Here is a 19,988-nt window from a genome sequence, read left to right as displayed (position 1 = left end):
TTTTAGTTTAACTATACCCTAAATATTTCTATTAAAGTATGTGGTAGAGAAATTATCTCTACTATGAAAGAACTGTAATATGATTCCGAAGCAGGATATGGCTGCCAAAAATTAGTCCTCAAATAACCGTATGACTTAACTGTTAAATAACAAAATGATTTACCATTGTATACACACACACACACACACACACACACACACACACACACACACACTGAGAAAAAGAGAAAGGAAAAGGAAAGAGATAATTATATGACAATACCAAGATAGCTGAAGCTATACAATGGAACATAAAATTTGTCTCTGAGCTTCCTCTAGCAGGCAAAAAAAGTAGGGATTTTTTTTTTAAATGAGTAACTACTTGGAAAAAAATAACAGTTAATTAAGAGATGATGAAAAAAACTAAATGACTTTAAACTTTTTAAAAAATTAAAATAACTTAAATTTTTCAAAAATTAAAATGTCCTTTAAAGCCATTTTAGAGACATGCAGAAACAGCCCACCAACTGCAGCTTTTTATAAGGTACTTCAATAAAAGTGAAGGGCATATAATTCAGAGTACAGAACTGAGTAACCCAGGTATCCAGTTTAGAAGTGGTTTCACTTTACACCGAAATAAAATGCAGAAGGCACTGAAGAAGCATGCATGCATGAATGAATGAATGAATGCAATACACTTAAACTCTCTGTAAGTAGAAACTGTCAGCATGTCTTACAGGAGGTACTAAGCCCACAATTTAAAACTTTGCTGTTATTAATAAAGTTATTAATGACAATATTAATAAACTGTTATTAACAGTAAAGTTCTTGGCCTATATAACATTAACTGAAAGAAAATGTTTGCTTCAAATCAGTCAGATCCAAACTCTTTTAACCTTCGCCCAGTAAGAAATATTACATTGTAATGCAGCACAAGCATATACATTCATATACTTTCTTGAAATATTACTAAGTTTTAATATAAGCAAACATGCTATGTGGCTTTCTATTCAATGCCATATAGTTTTAAATGCTTGCCATGACCCACTAAAGTGTTTTAACAATAAACTAACTGGTCAGGATCCTTGGTTTGAAAAAGACTATTCTAGATGCCAAGAATAGAGATTGCCAAGCGGATGCTGGATGTTACATTCTTTTCCTAATAGAGAACTGCCTATTCTTCAAAAGATTAAAACAACTGTCTATTGCCAACACAAAAACTTCTCAAAAATCATCTCTGGATTTATACAAATGCTCAAACTGCAAAACTGTAAACACAGATGCTGGGAGAAATAACCTCCCCAGAAAATTTCAAAAGCAGGAATTTATCTCTACCATGAAAGAACTGTAATTAATATAATTCCCAAGAAGGATAAGGTTGCCTGAAAAGACTCCTCAAATAACCATACAAGTTAACCTTTAAATAATGACATGATTTACTATTATCCAACTGGATTCTCAAATTATCCCTTTTTTTTACTTTTGGCAAAATTAAGTTTAGCTGCTCTGCCACCCAGTAACTGGCCAACAGCTTCAGTTACTTCTTAACTGTGATTTATGTCAGCATAAAAGAGACTATGAGTCCTCCTGTTAGGTAAAAGGTAGAAAAGCACATGCTAATCTAAAAACTACCTCAAGTAGTTCAGGTAGAACACAATTCTGTTAAATGCTACTAAAAACAGGATGTTTTAGAACGGGCGTGGTGGGTCACATCTGTAATCCCAGCACTTTGGGAAGCCTAGGCGGGTGGATCACGTGAGGCCAGGAGTTCAAGACCAGCCTGGCCAACATGGTGAAACGCCATCTCTACAAAAATTAGCCGGGCATGGTGGTGCAGCTACTTGGGAGGCTGATGCAGAAGAATCGCTTGAACCCGGGAGGCAGAGGTTGCAGAGAGCTGAGATCACACCACTGCACTCCAGCTTGGGCCACAGAGTGAGAATGGGTCTCAAAAAAAAAAAAAAAAAAAAAAAAAGAATGTTTTATGTTATATTGATGATTTCATGTTTTGTGCCATAAAAATAGGCCAATTCTCCCAATTCTGAATAACAGTCTAAATTCTAATACAGACAATAAAGAATCATTAAAAGTCTGGGACCTATTTTGAGTACATGCAGGTTACCCCATAGAAGGTTACTATGAAATCAACAATTGACAACAGCTTTAATTTTTTTGTTTTTTCTTAGGAAAAACAAAATATAGAACAAGCCAACAATTAAACCTACAATTGATTATTCTTTGCCAGGACATTGAGAGAGACCCCAATGCTTCTATACACGAGCTGCTATAGCAACTCTTCAGAAAATATGTAATCATAAATTTGGAGGGACAAAAGGATTGCCTGTTTAAAAAGAACACTTACAGTTTAATTCATAATTTAATTTAATTTCTCAGGATTTTTCGCAAGGAGTTATTAGGAAAAAGTTTTTAAAATTCTGGAACCATCACACAACTCTAAGCACAAATAGAAACATTTAGAAGTAAAACATCTTCCTCTGACACCTTTCCCAGCTTATAACAATTCATCCATCCAGAAGCCAGATGGGTAACAAAGACCTGTTAAATAGAGTTCTGAAGAACACAAAGCATCAGTACTCATGTCACTATAGACTAGTTAACAGTGTTCAATTCAAATGTAACTTAGGACATGTATTTGAGGGAAGGGGTCTATAAAATGATATACCTAATTCTAGCCTTTTACAAGTAAATGGTGCCAAAAGACTGCCAAAAAGTAATGAGTAGCAGAAAGCTTATAAGACTTCAGCACAGAAAACAACTATATATCAATGTCTAATACATCTCACAAAAATAGGAGTCACTAATAAATAAAATCAAAACAAAAGTGACTGATAAACAACTCCTAACTGTAAAAAGGCAGCAATGCATCTTGGCCACAGAGCTGACATGTGATGATCAGTTTTTTTCTTTAAATGTTTACGAAGAAACTGTTTCATGCAACCCACTACTGTCCTACCTAAATAAAAACTTCAGGAAATAAAAGAGATGATATATAAGGTCTGTTTCAGTTACAAAAGTCTGTGATTCCATTAGTGAATTTTAGCGCTTCCAGAAACTCAGAATAATCTAGTGTCTCTTCTTTGTTATCAAGACACAAGGGGAACAAAGAGACTGTTAGTCTTTTGCTTAAACTGTAAGAAAGAAACTCAAAGAACAACTTACTGCAAAAGAGGATCAAAATTTGAATGAAAGCCATTTGTGAAGGCTCTGGACCCAATTTGTTCAGAAGTCACGCACAAGTACACATGCGCATACAGCTTAAAAGTTTTATGATACTAAAAATATATATTCTACAAAGGACTAAAACAATGATCAATTTTTTTTTTTTGAGACAGAGTCTCACTCTGTCACCCAGGCTGGAATGCAGTGGCACGATCTCGGCTCACTACAACCCCCACCTCCCAGGTTCAAGTGATTCTCCTGTCTCAGCCTCCGGAGTAGCTGAGATTACAGGTGCATGCCACCACACCCGGCTAATTTTTGTATTTTTAGTAAAGACATGGTTTCACCATGTTGGCCAGGCTGGTCTTGAACTCCCGACCTCAAGTGATCCACCCACCTTGGCCTCCCAAAGCACTGGGATTACAGGCATGAGCCACCATGCCCGGCCAAAAATTGAAGTTTGATTTTATCGATCCCATTAGAAGTTACCTGGTGGTAAATCAGGATCTGTAGGAGCAGCCTGCTGAATTCTCCGTGGTTTGATTGATGATTTTGTGTTCTCAGTAGTACTACGGTTGGTGGAATTAGAACCACAGCTTTCATGGTCATCCTATTTTTATTTTAAAGAAAGAAAAAGAAAACCATCAATCATATTCAACAATTAAGAAAAAAATTTTATATATGCAGTCTGTGGTAGCTACAGGAGAAAGATCAACATAATTTTATTTTTAGCTCTAAAAACTACATAACCAATTTTCATAATTTGCATTCTCAAACAGCATTTAAAAATATTAATAACTAGTAGTTTAAAACTATAAATTCTTCTTTCTTTAGCTGATGTCAAAACAAACTACTTGAGAGTCTCCAAAGAATTCTTATTTATGGCTCTAGCAAAAGAAAAAATTACTTAATGAAAGCCTTTAAACAACATCCATCTCTATGTAAGTGCAAAATAAATAAAAAGGTTCTTAATTTTTCCCCTATTTGTTGTTTATATGTTAAAACACTATTTTCAATCCAAGCTATCTTGGTCATCTTTAATGATTAATCTTAATCACCCTTATAATCCTCTCCATCCTACTAAACAATGTATACTAAATTATCATTCATGTTAGGTATAAGTTTTAACTGGGTTTCAATATGAGTAACAGAAACAAATAAATTATACATATTTTTTAAATTTATCCCTTTATTTATAATTGCAAATGAGTACTTTTTTCTGTCCTGATTCAACATTTATGTAATGCTCTTACATGCCAATTGCTGGATTTACAAGGATAAATTAGATATATTTATCTTTGTATCCTGCCCTTAGGGACTTCAGAATCTATCAAACACATATATAACTAATTCTACAACAGCAATACTTTTGTTTGTTTTTAAGTAATAAGGAGCATAAAAAGAGTCATTATGTTTGGGAGAACTAGAAAGATCAGGCCATTCAAAATCAAATGTAGAAATGTTTTAGGTTTAGACTGGGGCTAATTGAGGTGTGGAGGGAGGGACCATAAGCAAAAGCAAAACAGTATCAACATATGTAGCACATATAAAGAATGATGATTAGTCAAATAAGGCCAGAGTGTACAGTATCTAAGATGGAAGAAGTTAAAGGCACAGATCTTTCAATAAAAATGGGGTAATGTTAACAACTATAGAGATATTCTCAGTCCTCATTCTAGTTGGCCTGTTTCAGGATTTCGTAATTAGGAGGAGGCTGCCACTAACCTATTAGAAAGGAGATTTAGCAGTTCCCACAGAAAGAGAGAATTGGGAGCAGTAAATGAGTAGCTCAGAGTGAATGAGAAATTACAGTGGAGTCAATAAAAATAAACTGCACTTTCACGAAGATAGGCATTACAAAAAGAAAATAGGTGGAGTAGTAACATGAGGGAAAATCATCTGGCAACTAAAACTTCTTATTCCTTTTTTGAGGATAAAAGAATACATTTTTTCTTGAAGTAAAAATGCATATGTGGAGTGAGAGATCAAAGATACCAATTTTACAAAGGGTAGTTGAGAGTGCACTGCGCACCATGAATTCATTAATCAATAATAACACTATTTTATAGTGATGAATAATCATCACTAGTTTACCAAACTCACAGGGTATTAGAGGCAAATAAGAACGATAATAAGACCTCTTTAAGAAAATTTTTATTCACTATCGCACTAAGAGAAATATACAATAAACGGTGTTTTACAAAATTGCATGGCTTCAGATGGTAGTGATACATTAGAAAAAAATTTGTTTGAAACTTCATATAAACAAAATGACTTGCAACCATAAACAAGAGTGAAAATTTTCTCACAACCTTATGTTCATTTTAAGTTAATGAAAAACAAACACCACAGGTTTCATTCCACAAAATAACTTCACTATTCAATCTTCATAAAGATATCTTCTGTTATTTGGGGGATGTTACGGTCTTAAATACTAAAAGACTACTACCGTGAATAAAGCCTTACTGTAATTACTTTTAGTTCAACTTAAATCCTTAAAAATGTCCACAGTCATACACTTCTGCACAACATTAACATTGAAAGCACATTATTAATTTTTGAAACATATGGTTGTCTCAAAAGCCCAGAAGTAAAACATGTTCATTAAAGAGATGTGAAAAAGTTCCAAGTGAACTGCCAAAACTAGCATAATTATGAAAATATTTAACACTGAAACCATCTGAAATCACATACTGTATATAGATTATGGTGATGTCATAATAAACATTCCAGCCAAAATGCACTAAAACTACTGCAGTCCAATAAATCTGGCATATGTGAGATGACAAACATTTTAAAGCAAAAGAAAGAACAAGTTATTTTTACTCTATTTTTTAAAAATTATTAGCAGCAAAATGGGATTAAATGAAAAGGATGAGTTTTCAAATTTTTGTTAAAAAAAAAAGTGAATAAAGCTTCCCTGCAAACTACATGTATTTATTATTCAAAAGAGAAACAAACTAAATAACTTTATTTGCCTAAACAAAATTTATTTTAAAAACCTGAAATTTTTGTGTGCTCAAAAAATGAGCATTAATCATGGTACTCACAGGAATATATACTATAAACCAAACATTACCAAACACATAAACACTTCTTTCTTAATTATGGTTAGGAAACTTTGACAATGTATACACTATAATTAGAAATTAATCCTTTCAATGATTTGAACTTGTTTTCATTTCAATTACATTTTAGTTGTATCCAATAAAAGTAAGTTTCCATTCAAATCATGCCCCAATCAAATTAAATAAAAATAAAGCCAAATAAGAATAATTATAATATTTACTATTAAGACTGAAATTACCTCCATTAGTTTTGAATTCATTATCTGCTTTTAACCAGTAGGCATCACTGTGGACTATTACACAGTTTTCATTCACTGAAAGCCTTTAATTACTAATAAAAGAAACTCTGTTCTCAAAAATACTAGCTAAAATATTTTCAGATAATTTTTAACACCAAACACATTACAGTTAATATCTTATTTAGGTTGCAACTTTTTCCAAAATGTCTGGTAAGTATATTTCATGGCCAAAGAATGTTTTCTCTTGGGGACCACATAGCTATTTCTGAAAATACTGCCATTTACTCCTCATGAAACAAGCAAGAATGTCATTTCCTTACAAAAGTTCCTAACAGAGGAAAAATGTGTGGCAAACACTGCATGTAAATAGACCATTACTTTCATACTGACAGATCATGAGTTCATGTTGCACACTTTTCTCCCTGTCCCTCATAGGGCTAGTCAACTAAAACTAGAAAACCATCAACTCCTAGATTCATAATAGTGTGAATAAAATTGAGAATAAAACTGAAAACAAGTAACTAAATCATTCAAGTCCTCGTCTAAAATTACAAGAGCAAGAAGTTAAGATGCAGGAAAGAGCTGAAGAAGGAGAAAATGAACAGTGAAACTAAGAGGTGATGTACTTTATGCTCAACCCTGTGGCACCAAACCTCGCAAGCAGAAAAGAACTAAGACTCACCTGTCAACTCTGATCACCAAAGGGGCTTAGAAATGAACTGCTACAAGGCTCTTAGGAACATTCACCTCTATCCTCTCCAGTAGCAAGTACAATGATAATTGCCAGATGCAATAAAGAATCTCTGAGAGTAACACTGCACACTTCAAAGTCAGAAAGCTAAATAAAGTCATTTACTCAGAGGTACACTTGGAGAGCACAAGAGAGAGCCAGGGAAAACACATTCACTAAGTTTCATGGTAAAAATAGAAATCTGACTCAACTCTACCTTAAGAGCAATATTTAAAACCTTAGCTTTAATCATAAAAATATATATGTATGTATATATATCAAGCATGCTTAAATAAAGAGGAATGTGTAACACCAATCTCTTCACACATCAACTTTAGTCCACAAGGGAGGCTGCTTCCATCTTCTCTCCTATCAAGAGTAGAAATAAGGGGTTATGATAGGCTGGAAAAAGGAAAAAGAAATGACCCTCCCTTGTATTATTTTCACTTGATCATCTCAAAGGAAGATATAACTAACCTGAATGACCAAAAGCTGAACATTCATTGGGCCCATTTTAATAATAAAGGAGATGACTGTACTCACTGTGAACACTTCTATGTGCTTTTCTAATCGCTTCTCTTCTAATCTCTGAGACCCATGCTACTCAGTAAAAGGACCAGAGCCATTTTCCCAGATGACTCAACCATTAGCCATCTCTCCTCTGCCTTCTTTTCACCCACATAGCCCCCGACCCATGATATTGCCCCAGCCACAGAATGATCAAACTATTGAACTATGCCACAACATCTATCAGAGAAATAGCAAACCATGTTAGGAAAAATTTGTTCTTTATATCTACCTATGACATTCCTTTCCTTCATATTGGTGGGTGTGTATCAGATTGCCACCTCCCTCTCCCACTTTTTTTAAACAACAGAATTGAAACTGTGAGATCCACTCGAAGATTTAGAAGGTGAAATAGGCAGAAATTCAGGGAGGAAAAAAAAAAGTAAATACAGAACTACCCTGGTCTAAACCACATTCTACCATCTAATTTTTACCAGAATTCGCTGGGGGGAATTGGGTTATTGAACAGATCAATTTAACTGCACTTTGTTTTCTTGTATACAACTTCCCTCAGCAACAGATGTCCGAGCAAAGTAAAGTATGTGTTAGGCACCTCAGGGAAAAAAAAAAAAGTAGTAAAATAGAAGATATCTTTATCTAAGTATTTTACCTATTTACTCAAATAACAAAACCTACGTATACATTAAAAAGTTAGTAATTTAAGAGTTAATCAGGCCAGGCATGGTGGCTCACGCCTATAATCCCAGCACTTTGGGAGGCAGGTGGATTGCCTGAGGTCAGGAGTTCGAAACCAGTGTGGTCAACATGGTGTAACCCTGTCTCTACTAAAACTTCAAAAAAATTAGCAGGGCGTGGTACTGTGCACCTGTAATTCCAGCTACTCAGGAGGCTGAGGCAGGGGAATCGCTTGAACCAGGGAGGTGGAGGTTACAGTGAGCCAAGATCGTGCCACTGCACTCCTGCCAGGGTGACAAAGAGAGACTCCATCTCAAAAAAAAAAAAAAGTTTATCAGTGATTATATACATCACAAAGAAAAAAGAAATAGCAGTTCCCTTTACTGAGCACATATACATACCACGCAGCAAGTATTTCAAGGGTAAGAAAAGTAGGGCTTCTCTTAAGAAAAGTGGAGAGTAGGCATAAACTAAAAATAAAATTGTTAGCCCCCAAAACTATCTGAATGGGCTCAAGCCATGGGCATTCCAAACTTAACCTCGAAAACTACTTCAGGCTATGATGGGAGTGGGAGGTCAGACATGCCTCATCATATCCGCCTCTCTTTGAAATTCAGGCACAACTGACCTGTATTAACATTAAAACAGAAATCTTAAGGCTTTTTGTAGCAATAAGACACCAAATTCCACCCTGACTCCAGTATTGCATCACATGACACAGATCACAGGCCCTGAAAGAAATCAAAGTATAACCCTTATACATATTTTGAAATGGCCCTACAAAGCTGTCTCTTGTGGGGAAAAATCTATATTCTGTAAAGAATCCCTTTCCCTTTCCAGGCTTTTCTCTGATCCAGGAGAGAATTAACTAAGAGTCTGGCACCTTTTTAAACATGATTAAGAAATAATTACAATCTGTTCTTTCTGAAGCCTGCTACCTGGAAACTTCATCTGCATCATAAGAACTTTGTTCTCCATAATTCCTTATCTTAACTCAGGCATTCCCTTCTATGGATTCCAGGTCTTTAGATAAATACTTTCAACCAATTGCAAATCTTTGATTCCACCTATTACTTGGAAGCCCCTTCCTCCTCACGTTGTCCTGCTTTTCCAGACCAAACCAATGTACATCCGATATATATTGATTGATGTCTTATGTCTCCGTAAAATGCACAAAACCAAGGTATAGCCTGACCACCTTGGGCACACGTCATCAGGACCTCCTGAGGTTTGTCCTTAACCTCGGCAAAATAAACTTCTAAATTGAGACTTGTCTCAGACACTTTTTGGTTTACAAACAGAAAGAAGGAAGGCAGAGATGGATGAAAAAAGAGACAAACAGAAAAAACTTTGTAACACTTTCAACATGTCACATACTGCTAAAGACATCATGTTCATATCTCTCTTAATCCTCCTAATCGACTCTATGAATGCAAGAATATCCTCATTTTATAGATGAAGAAACTAAGGCATAAAGAGATTACATGCTTCAAAATCACACAGCTATTAAGTGCCTAATCCTAACCACTTTGCCCTACTGCCTCCCTATGAGAAAAAGGTAACTGAGAAGTACAATACTGTATTAACAACCCATCCTTTCCTAACCTATCCAACCTAACCTTTTCTTATCCTGAGAAAGGAAAATTCAGAGTGAAATTGAGTAGTCAGGAAAACATCACAAAGAACAAGAGATTTGAAAAGATTGTGCCCTGCAGGATTGAAAAAGGAAAGGTTGAACAAAGAAAGGTAACATGCCTTACTGAAATAATGGATGGCCCAATGTAGGTTAAATAGAGAGCAGTGAAATATCAAGCTGTAAAAAGAAACTAGGGCAAATGGCAGAGGGCCTATTCGTCCAAGAAGTTTAAACTTTATTCTGTATATTAAACAAGCCAATGAAACTCATGAATGAGAGAATAATAAGATGAAGCATTTCATTTAGGAAGAAGACTCTTCTGAGTATTTAGCCAAGAGCAAAAGCAGAAATATCAGCAATAGATTATTATAAAAGTTTAGAAATTAAATAATGAGGGAAGTAGCACTGAGAAAAAAATTTTTACATGAGCACCTCAAACTGAACAAGTCTAAAACAAAACTCATAACTCTGCAACTGATTCAGCCCCTTTTTCCCCTTCTCCCATTGTTTCCCCCAAAATCCTCTGTCCTTTATTCCCTAATTCAGTTAATGACACTATTATCTTCTCAGTCTCCTAGGAAAGAAGAATATAATCTAACTTTCATGTCTGCTCTAACACTGCAAATTGATGCTAATGAGGTTTGCAAATTTCAGGACAGAAAAGCAGATGCTTGACCATGAGTCATACAGGATGACACTACTCTCTAAGCTCTACACTACCCAGGAAATTACCAACTGATTTTTTTTTAAGATCTGATATTTAAGGTAAAATGGTAAATTCAAATTTTTTTTTTCTTTCCTGAGACAGGGTCTCACTCTGTCACTCAGTCTGGAGTACAGTGGCACAATCTCAGCTCACTGCAACCTCCACCTCCCGGGTTCAAGCAATTCTCCTGCCTCAACCTCTCGAGTAGCTGGGATTACAGGTGCGCGCAACCACGCCCAGCTAATTTTTGTATTTTTAGTAGAGACTGGGTTTTACCATATTGGCCGGGCTGGTCTCAAACTCCTGACCTTAAGTAATCTGCCTGCCTCGGCCTCCCAAAGTGCTGGGATTACAGACATGAGCCACCGTGCCTGGCCTAGTACATTCAAATTTTGATAGGTGGTATTTCTAGTAAACGCATGATATACAATTATATATGTGCACAGGAAAGCTGAATGTGTACTAGAAGAGACTGAAACGGAGATCAGTTATATAAAGACTTAGGACTCATTTAAAATACAAGTGATGTACAAGTGATATTTGAAGCAGGTCTTTGTAGCATGCTCCTGTAATCCCAGCTACTCAGGAGGCTGAGGGTGGGGAACTGCTTGAACCCAAGAGTTGGCAGCCAGCCTGGGCTACATAATCAGATCCCATCTCTTAAAAAAAAAAAAAGTTATATCTGAAGCTTTTAGATTTCCATTAAAAAGAAAAAAGGATTTATACTTCTGATAAAGGCTGACTAGATAAAAACATTGAGGATGGGGGAGGACAAGAAATACTAGCAATAACGTAAAAAAGAGAAAAATTTTAACCAGGCTCAAAGCATTAGTCCGATTGAGAAAGACACGTCACCATGCAACAGATGCAAAACCTGTCAGATAAGGAATAAAGAGAACTCAAAATGGTCACGTAAGACGGGAGACTGTTACCAAGCTCGACGCTTAAAACCAGTAATAGAGTGAAGCCCCAATTTTGAAGGAGGCAGAAAAAACTTACTGCCAACTGCTGATTAGAATTAACATACTGAAGAATGCATCAGAACCTCTCAACAGCAAAATTAAGCAGAAGAAAGAATTAGTGACACTGAAAACAGGCTATTTGAAAATACACACAGGAGACAAAAGAAAAAAGAATAATAAAGATTGAAACACACCTACAAGATCTAGAAATAATACTCAATGACATAATAGTTTGAACAATAAATACAGAATGCAGAAGGAGAAAATTAAGAAATAAAATGTGAGAAAAGAAGGTAATGTAGACAGTCAGTGAAGAGGAAACCTATAGATAACATAGAAGGGGAGTATCAGAAAAACAAAAAAATTAACTTTTACTACTTATTTTATTTACTTCTGTACCATCTGAATTATTTTGCAACAAGCATTACTTTCACGGCAGCCATAAGAAGTCAAATACTTAATCTCATGCAGTTGTAGTTTCATTAAGTATGAAATTAAGACTGTTCTAGAAAACTCAGGATATAATTCCCAAACTGTACTATAATAGAAGAAAGAATTAAAGTTTTCACAGAAAAATGTCATGCATCCATTCCAAAACACTTCAAAATATTTGACTGGATAGAAAATTTCTTAGTACCTTAAGATGTTAATAACCTACTAACAGGATATAACAAATCACGTATTTTAAGATAATCAAAGAACTAAAAAAAATTTCATGGGGCCAGGTGCTTTGGCTGACGCCTGTAATCCCAGCACTTTGGGAGGCTGAGGCAGGAGGACTACTTGAGCCCAGGACTTCAAGACAAGCCTAGGGAACACAATGAGACCCAGTCTCTACCAAAAAATTAAAAATTAAAAAATTAGCTGGGCATGGTGATGCATGTCTATACTCCTAGCTACTTGGGAAGCTGTGGCGGGGGGATCGCTTGAGCCCAGCAGTTTGAGGCTGCAGAGATCTGTGACTGTGCCACCACACCCCTGCCTGTGTGGACAGAGCAAGACCTTGCCTAAATTTTTTTTAAAAAAACTTTTTTAATTTAAAAAAAAATTTTTTAATTTAAACAATTAGAAATTCATGGAAAAAGGAGCAAGAGAATTTTTTTCAAATGTATTTAGAATCTTTTTAGAAGTAAACTATATGCGTTCTAAAGTTTTCTGCCAATACTCTTCCAATTTCCTTCTCAAGTTCAACACACCGAATATAACAACCTCTCTTAGGCCATTCTGATTATAATCTCCAAGAACCATAACCCTGAATAGTAATGATAATTTACTCAGTAATAGTAGGTCATTCTGCCATTCTCAGATCAACCTACTGTGAATTCTAAATACCTGTGTATACACATGCATACATAACAAATTATTAGAAAATGTATATATATACACGCATACTCTAATAATTTATTAGATACCTACATACTCTAATAATTGACAAATGTCATTATTAACTTGTACTTGTGTCTCAAAATCACAAAATGACTCCTTTTCTTTTGAGACACGCTCTCATTCTGTCACCCAGGCTGGCAGTGGTGTGATCACAGCTCACGGCAGTATCAATCTTCCAGGCTCAATCCATCTGCCTGCCTCACCCTTCAGAGTAGCTGGGACTAAAGGTGTGTGCCACCAAGCCCAGCTAATTTTTGTATTGTTTTGTAGACATGGGGTCTGACCATGTTGCCCCAGCTGGTCTCTAACTCCTGGGCTCAGGCAATCCACCCACTTCAGGCTCCCAATGTACAGGGATTACAGGAGTGAGCCACCATACCCAGTCTGACTCCATTTATTTAAGGGCTCAAATTATGTAGCTATTATGTTATCAAAATATCTGCTAATTTAACACTGAATAATACTTCATCTTTCTTGTGTGTTTCTACATAAAGCCAAAGTAAATATACACAATAACTATCTTGTCTACACTGAAAATGTCAACTCCTTGACATCAGTAACTGCAAGCTTTCTAAATTTTTTCTTTTTTTTTTTTTTTTAATTTATTATTATTATACTTTAAGTTGTAGGGTACATGTGCATAACGTGCAGGTTTGTTACATATGTATACTTGTGCCATGTTGGTGTGCTGCACCCATCAACTTGTCATTTACATCAGGTATAACTCCCAATGCAATCCCTCCCCCATCCCCCCTCCCCATGATAGGCCCCTGTGTGTGATGTTCCCCTTCCTGAGTCCAAGTGATCTCATTTTTCAGTTCCCACCTATGAGTGAGAACATGCGGTGTTTGGTTTTCTGTTCTTGTGATAGATTGCTAAGAATGATGGTTTCCAGCTGCATCCATGTCCCTACAAAGGACACGAACTCATCCTTTTTGATGGCTGCATAGTATTCCATGGTGTATATGTGCCACATTTTCTTAATCCAATCTGTCACTGATGGACATTTGGGTTGATTCCAAGTCTTTGCTATTGTGAATAGTGCTGCAATAGACATACGAGTGCATGTGTCTTTATAGCAGCATAATTTATAATCCTTTGGGTATATACCCAGTAATGGGATGGCTGGGTCATATGGTACATCTAGTTCTAGATCCTTGAGGAATCGCCATACTGTTTTCCATAATGGTTGAACTAGTTTACAATCCCACCAACAGTGTAAAAGTGTTCCTATTTCTCCACATCCTCTCCAGCACCTGTTGTTTCCTGACTTTTTAATGATCGCCATTCTGACTGGTGTGAGATGGTATCTCATTGTGGTTTTGATTTGCATTTCTCTGATGGCCAGTGATGATGAGCATTTTTTCATGTGTCTGTTGGCTGTATGAATGTCTTCTTTTGAGAAATGTCTGTTCATATCCTTTCCCCACTTTTTGATGGGGTTGTTTGTTTTTTTCTTCTAAATTTGTTTCAGTTCTTTGTAGGTTCTGGATATTAGCCCTTTGTCAGATGAGTAGATTGCAAAAATTTTCTCCCATTCTGTACGTTGCCTGTTCACTCTGATGGTAGTTTCTTTTGCTGTGCAGAAGCTCTTTAGTTTAATGAGATCCCATTTGTCAATTTTGGCTTTTGCTGCTGTTGCTTTTGGTGTTTTAGACATGAAGTCTTTGCCCATGCCTATGTCCTGAATGGTACTACCTAGGTTTTCCTCTAGGATTTTTATGGTATTAGGTCTAACATTTAAGTCTCTAATCCATCTTGAATTAATTTTCGTATAAGGAGTAAGGAAAGGATCCAGTTTCAGCTTTCTACTTATGGCTAGCCAATTTTCCCAGCACCATTTATTAAATAGGGAATCCTTTCCCCATTTCTTGTTTCTCTCAGGTTTGTCAAAGATCAGATGGCTGTAGATGTGTGGTATTATTTCTGAGGACTCTGTTCTGTTCCATTGGTCTAGATCTCTGTTTTGGTACCAGTACCATGCTGTTTTGGTTACTGTAGCCTAGTAGTATAGTTTGAAGTCAGGTAGCATGATGCCTCCAGCTTTGTTCTTTTGACTTAGGATTGTCTTGGAGATGCGGGCTCTTTTTTGGTTCCATATGAACTTTAAAGCAGTTTTTTCCAATTCTGTGAAGAAACTCATTGGTAGCTTGATGGGGATGGCATTGAATCTATAAATTACCTTGGGCAGTATGGCCATTTTCACGATATTGATTCTTCCTATCCATGAGCATGGTATGTTCTTCCATTTGTTTGTGTCCTCTTTTATTTCACTGAGCAGTGGTTTGTAGTTCTCCTTGAAGAGGTCCTTTACATCCCTTGTAAGTTGGATTCCTAGGTATTTTATTCTCTTTGAAGCAATTGTGAATGGAAGTTCATTCCTGATTTGGCTCTCTGTTTGTCTGTTACTGGTGTATAAGAATGCTTGTGATTTTTGCACATTAATTTTGTATCCTGAGACTTTGCTGAAGTTGCTTATCAGCTTAAGGAGATTTTGGGCTGAGACAATGGGGTTTTCTAAATATACAATCATGTCATCTGCAAACAGGGACAGTTTGACTTCTTCTTTTCCTAACTGAATACCCTTGATTTCTTTCTCTTGCCTAATTGCCCTAGCCAGAACTTCCAACACTATGTTGAATAGGAGTGGTGAGAGAGGGCATCCCTGTCTTGTGCCAGTTTTCAAAGGGAATTTTTCCAGTTTTTGCCCATTCAGTATGATATTGGCTGTGGGTTTGTCATAAATAGCTCTTATGATTTTGAGGTACGTTCCATCAATACCGAATTTATTGAGCGTTTTTAGCATGAAGGGCTGTTGAATTTTGTCAAAAGCCTTTTCTGCATCTATTGAGATAATCATGTGGTTCTTGTCTTTGGTTCTGTTTATATGCTGGATTATGTTTATTGATTTGCGAATGTTGAACCAGCCTTGCATCCCAGGGATGAAGCCCACTTGATCATGGTGGATAAGCTTTTTGATGTGTTGCTGAATCCGGTTTGCCAGTATTTTATTGAGGATTTTTGCATCGATGTTCATCAGGGATATTGCTCTAAAATTCTCTTTTTTTGTTGTGTCTCTGCCAGGCTTTGGTATCAGGATGATGTTGGCCTCATAAAATGAGTTAGGGAGGATTCCCTCTTTTTCTATTGATTGGAATAGTTTCAGAAGGAATGGTACCAACTCCTCCTTGTACCTCTGGTAGAATTCAGCTGTGAATCCATCTGGTCCTGGACTTTTTTTGGTTGGTAGGCTATTAATTATTGCCTCAATTTCAGAGCCTGCTATTGGTCTATTCAGGGATTCAACTTCTTCCTGGTTTAGTCTTGGAAGAGTGTAAGTGTCCAGGAAATTATCCATTTCTTCTAGATTTTCCAGTTTATTTGAGTAGAGGTGTTTATAGTATTCTCTGATGGTAGTTTGTATTTCTGTGGGGTCGGTGGTGATATCCTCTTTATCATTTTTAATTGTGTCGATTTAATTCTTCTCTCTTTTCTTCTTTATTAGTCTTGCTAGTGGTCTGTCAATTTTGTTGATCTTTTCAAAAAACCAACTCCTGGATTCATTGATTTTTTGGAGAGTTTTTTGTGTCTCCATCTCCTTCAGTTCTGCTCTGATCTTAGTTATTTCCTGCCTTCTGCTAGCTTTCGAATGTGTTTGCTCTTGCTTCTCTAGTTCTTTTAATTGTGATGTTAGAGTGTGAATTTTAGATCTTTCCTGCTTTCTCTTGTGGGCATTTAGTGCTATAAATTTCCCTCTACACACTGCTTTAAATGTGTTCCAGAGATTCTGGTATGTTGTATCTTTGTTCTCATTGGTTTCAAAGAACATCTTTATTTCTGCCTTCATTTCGTTATGTACCCAGTAGTCATTCAGGAGCAGGTTGTTCAGTTTCCATGTAGTTGAGCGGTTTTGATTGAGTTTCTTAGTCCTGAGTTCTAGTTTGATTGCACTGTGGTCTGAGAGACAGTTTGTTATAATTTCTCTTCTTTTACATTTGCTGAGGAGTGCTTTACTTCCAATTACGTGGTCGATTTTGGAGTAAGTACGATGTGGTGCTGAGAAGAATGTATATTCTGTTGATTTGGGGTGGAGAGTTCTATAGATGTCTATTAGGTCTGCTTGCTGCAGAGATGAGTTCAATTCCTGGATACCCTTGTTAACTTTCTGTCTCACTGATCTGTCTAATGTTGACAGTGGAGTGTTGAAGTCTCCTATTATTATTGTATGGGAGTCTAAGTCTCTTTGTAAGTCTCTAAGGACTTGCTTTATGAATCTGGGTGCTCCTGTATTGGGTGCATATATATTTAGGTTAGCTCTTCCTGTTGAATTGATCCCTTTACCATTATGTAATGGCCTTCTTTGTCTCTTTTGATCTTTGATGGTTTAAAGTCTGTTTTATCAGAGACTAGTATTGCAACCCCTGCTTTTTTTTGTTCTCCATTTGCTTGGTAAATCTTCCTCCATCCCTTTATGTTGAGCCTATGTATGTCTCTGCGTGTGAGATGGGTCTCCTGAATACAGCAGACTGATGGGTCTTGACTCTTTATCCAGTTTGCCAGTCTGTGTCTTTTAATTGGAGCATTTAGTCCATTTACATTTAAGGTTAATATTGTTATGTGTGAACTTGATCCTGCCATTATGATATTAACTGGTTATTTTGCTCGTTAGTTGATGCAGTTTCTTCCTAGCCTCGATGGTCTTTACATTTTGGCATGTTTTTGCAATGGCTGGTACCGGTTGTTCCTTTCCATGTTTAGTGCTTCCTTCAGGGTCTCTTGTAAGGCAGGCCTAGTGGTGACAAAATCTCTCAGCATTTGCTTACCTGTAAAGGATTTTATTTCTCCTTCACTTATGAAACTTAGTTTGGCTGGATATGAAATTCTGGGTTTAAAATTCTTTTCTTTAAGAATGTTGAATATTGGCCCCCACTCTCTTCTGGCTTGGAGAGTTTCTGCCGAGAGATCTGCTGTTAGTCTGATGGGCTTCCCTTTGTGGGTAACCCGACCTTTCTCTCTGGCTGCCCTTAACATTTTTTCCTTCATTTCAACTTTGGTGAATCTGGCAATTATGTGTCTTGGAGTTGCTCTTCTCGAGGAGTATCTTTGTGGCGTTCTCTGTATTTCCTGGATTTGAATGTTGGCCTGCCCTACTAGGTTGGGGAAGTTCTCCTGGATGATATCCTGAAGAGTGTTTTCCAACTTGGTTCCATTTTCCCCCTCACTTTCAGGCACCCCAATCAGACGTAGATTTGGTCTTTTTACATAATCCCATACTTCTTGCAGGCTTTGTTCATTTCTTTTTCTTCTTTTTTCTTTTGGTTTCTCTTCTCGCTTCATTTCATTCATTTGATCCTCAATCGCAGATACTCTTTCTTCCAGTTGATCGAGTCGGTTACTGAAGCTTGTGCATTTGTCACGTATTTCTCGTGTCATGGTTTTCATCTCTTTCATTTCGTTTAGGACCTTCTCTGCATTAATTACTCTAGCCATCAATTCTTCCACTTTTTTTTCAAGATTTTCAGTTTCTTTGCGCTGGGTACGTAATTCCTCCTTTAGCTCTGAGAAATTTGATGGACTGAAGCCTTCTTCTCTCATCTCGTCAAAGTCATTCTCCGTCCAGCTTTGATCCGTTGCTGGCGATGAGCTGCGCTCCTTTGCCGGGGGAGATGCGCTCTTATTTTTGAATTTCCAGCTTTTCTGCCCTGCTTTTTCCCCATCTTTGTGGTTTTATCTGCCTCTGGTCTTTGATGATGGTGATGTACTGATGGGGTTTTGGTGTAGGTGTCCTTCCTGTTTGATAGTTTTCCTTCTAACAGTCAGGACCCTCAGCTGTAGGTCTGTTGGAGATTGCTTGAGGTCCACTCCAGACCCTGTTTGCCTGGGTATCAGCAGCAGAGGCTGCAGAAGATAGAATATTTCTGAACAGCGAGTGTACCTGTCTGATTCTTGCTTTGGAAGCTTCCTCTCAGGGGTGTACTCCACCCTGTGAGGTGTGGGGTGTCAGACTGCCCCTAGTGGGGGATGTCTCCCAGTTAGGCTACTCAGGGGTCAGGGACCCACTTGAGCAGGGAGTCTGTCCCTTCTCAGATCTCAACCTCCGTGTTGGGAGATCCACTGCTCTCTTCAAAGCTGTCAGAGTCGTTTGCATCTGCAGAGGTTTCGGCTGTGTTTGTTATTGCCCTGTCCCCAGAGGTGGAGTCTCCAGAGACAGGCAGGTTTCCTTGAGCTGCTGTGAGCTCCACCCAGTTTGAGCTTCCCAGCAGCTTTGTTTACCTACCTAAGCCTCAGCAATGGCGGGCGCCCCTCCCCCAGCCTCACTGCTGCCTTGCCGGTAGATCACAGACTGCTGTGCTAGCAATGAGGGAGGCTCCGTGGGTGTGGGACCCTCCCGGCCAGGTGTGGGATATGATCTCCTGGTGTGCCTGTTTGCTTAAAGCACAGTATTGGGGTGGGAGTTACCCGATTTTCCAGGTGTTGTGTGTCTCAGTTCCCCTGGCTAGGAAAAGGGATTCCCTTCCCCCTTGTGCTTCCCAGGTGAGGCAATGCCTCGCCCTGCTTCAGCTCTCGCCGGTCGGGCTGCAGCAGCTGACCAGCACCGATCGTCCGGCACTCCCCAGTGAGATGAACCCAGTTCCTCAGTTGAAAATGCAGAAATCAACGGTCTTCTGTGTCGCTCGCGCTGGGAGTTGGAGACTGGAGCTGTTCCTATTCGGCCATCTTGCTCCGCCCCCCACAAGCTTTCTAAATTTTCGCAATTACCAACATGCAAATTCCTATAACAATCTAGAAAAATATATATATATAATTTTTAAATTATTTTATGCTTTTAATTTTAATCAAATTAAATGTCACTTTTAAATGATCATATACTTTAAAATAAGAGTAGGCAAACTTTCTAT

At 37.4% G+C, this 19,988-nt stretch overlaps 1 protein-coding gene across 28 annotated transcripts in view; it reads right to left on the bottom strand.

Annotated features, from left to right (window-relative positions):
* The window catches only part of VPS13B (vacuolar protein sorting 13 homolog B), an 857,597-nt gene that overhangs the window by 783,784 nt on the left and 53,825 nt on the right, over positions 1-19,988 (bottom strand). For all 28 annotated transcript variants that reach the window (XR_012416560.1, XR_012416558.1, XR_012416559.1 and 25 more), the window contains exon 4: positions 3,649-3,769. Coding sequence is in view for 20 of the 28 variants with exons in the window: in XM_073999176.1 (XP_073855277.1) it covers positions 3,649-3,769 (121 nt within the window). In the remaining 8 variants the exon portion in view is untranslated. The remainder of the gene's footprint in view (positions 1-3,648; positions 3,770-19,988) is intronic.

The sequence above is a fragment of the Macaca fascicularis genome, chromosome 8 (genome assembly GCF_037993035.2).
Source record: "Macaca fascicularis isolate 582-1 chromosome 8, T2T-MFA8v1.1".
Lineage (NCBI taxonomy): Eukaryota > Metazoa > Chordata > Mammalia > Primates > Cercopithecidae > Macaca > Macaca fascicularis.
The sequence above is the reverse complement of the archived record's forward strand: the minus strand, read 5'-3'. Positions and strand labels throughout refer to the sequence as shown.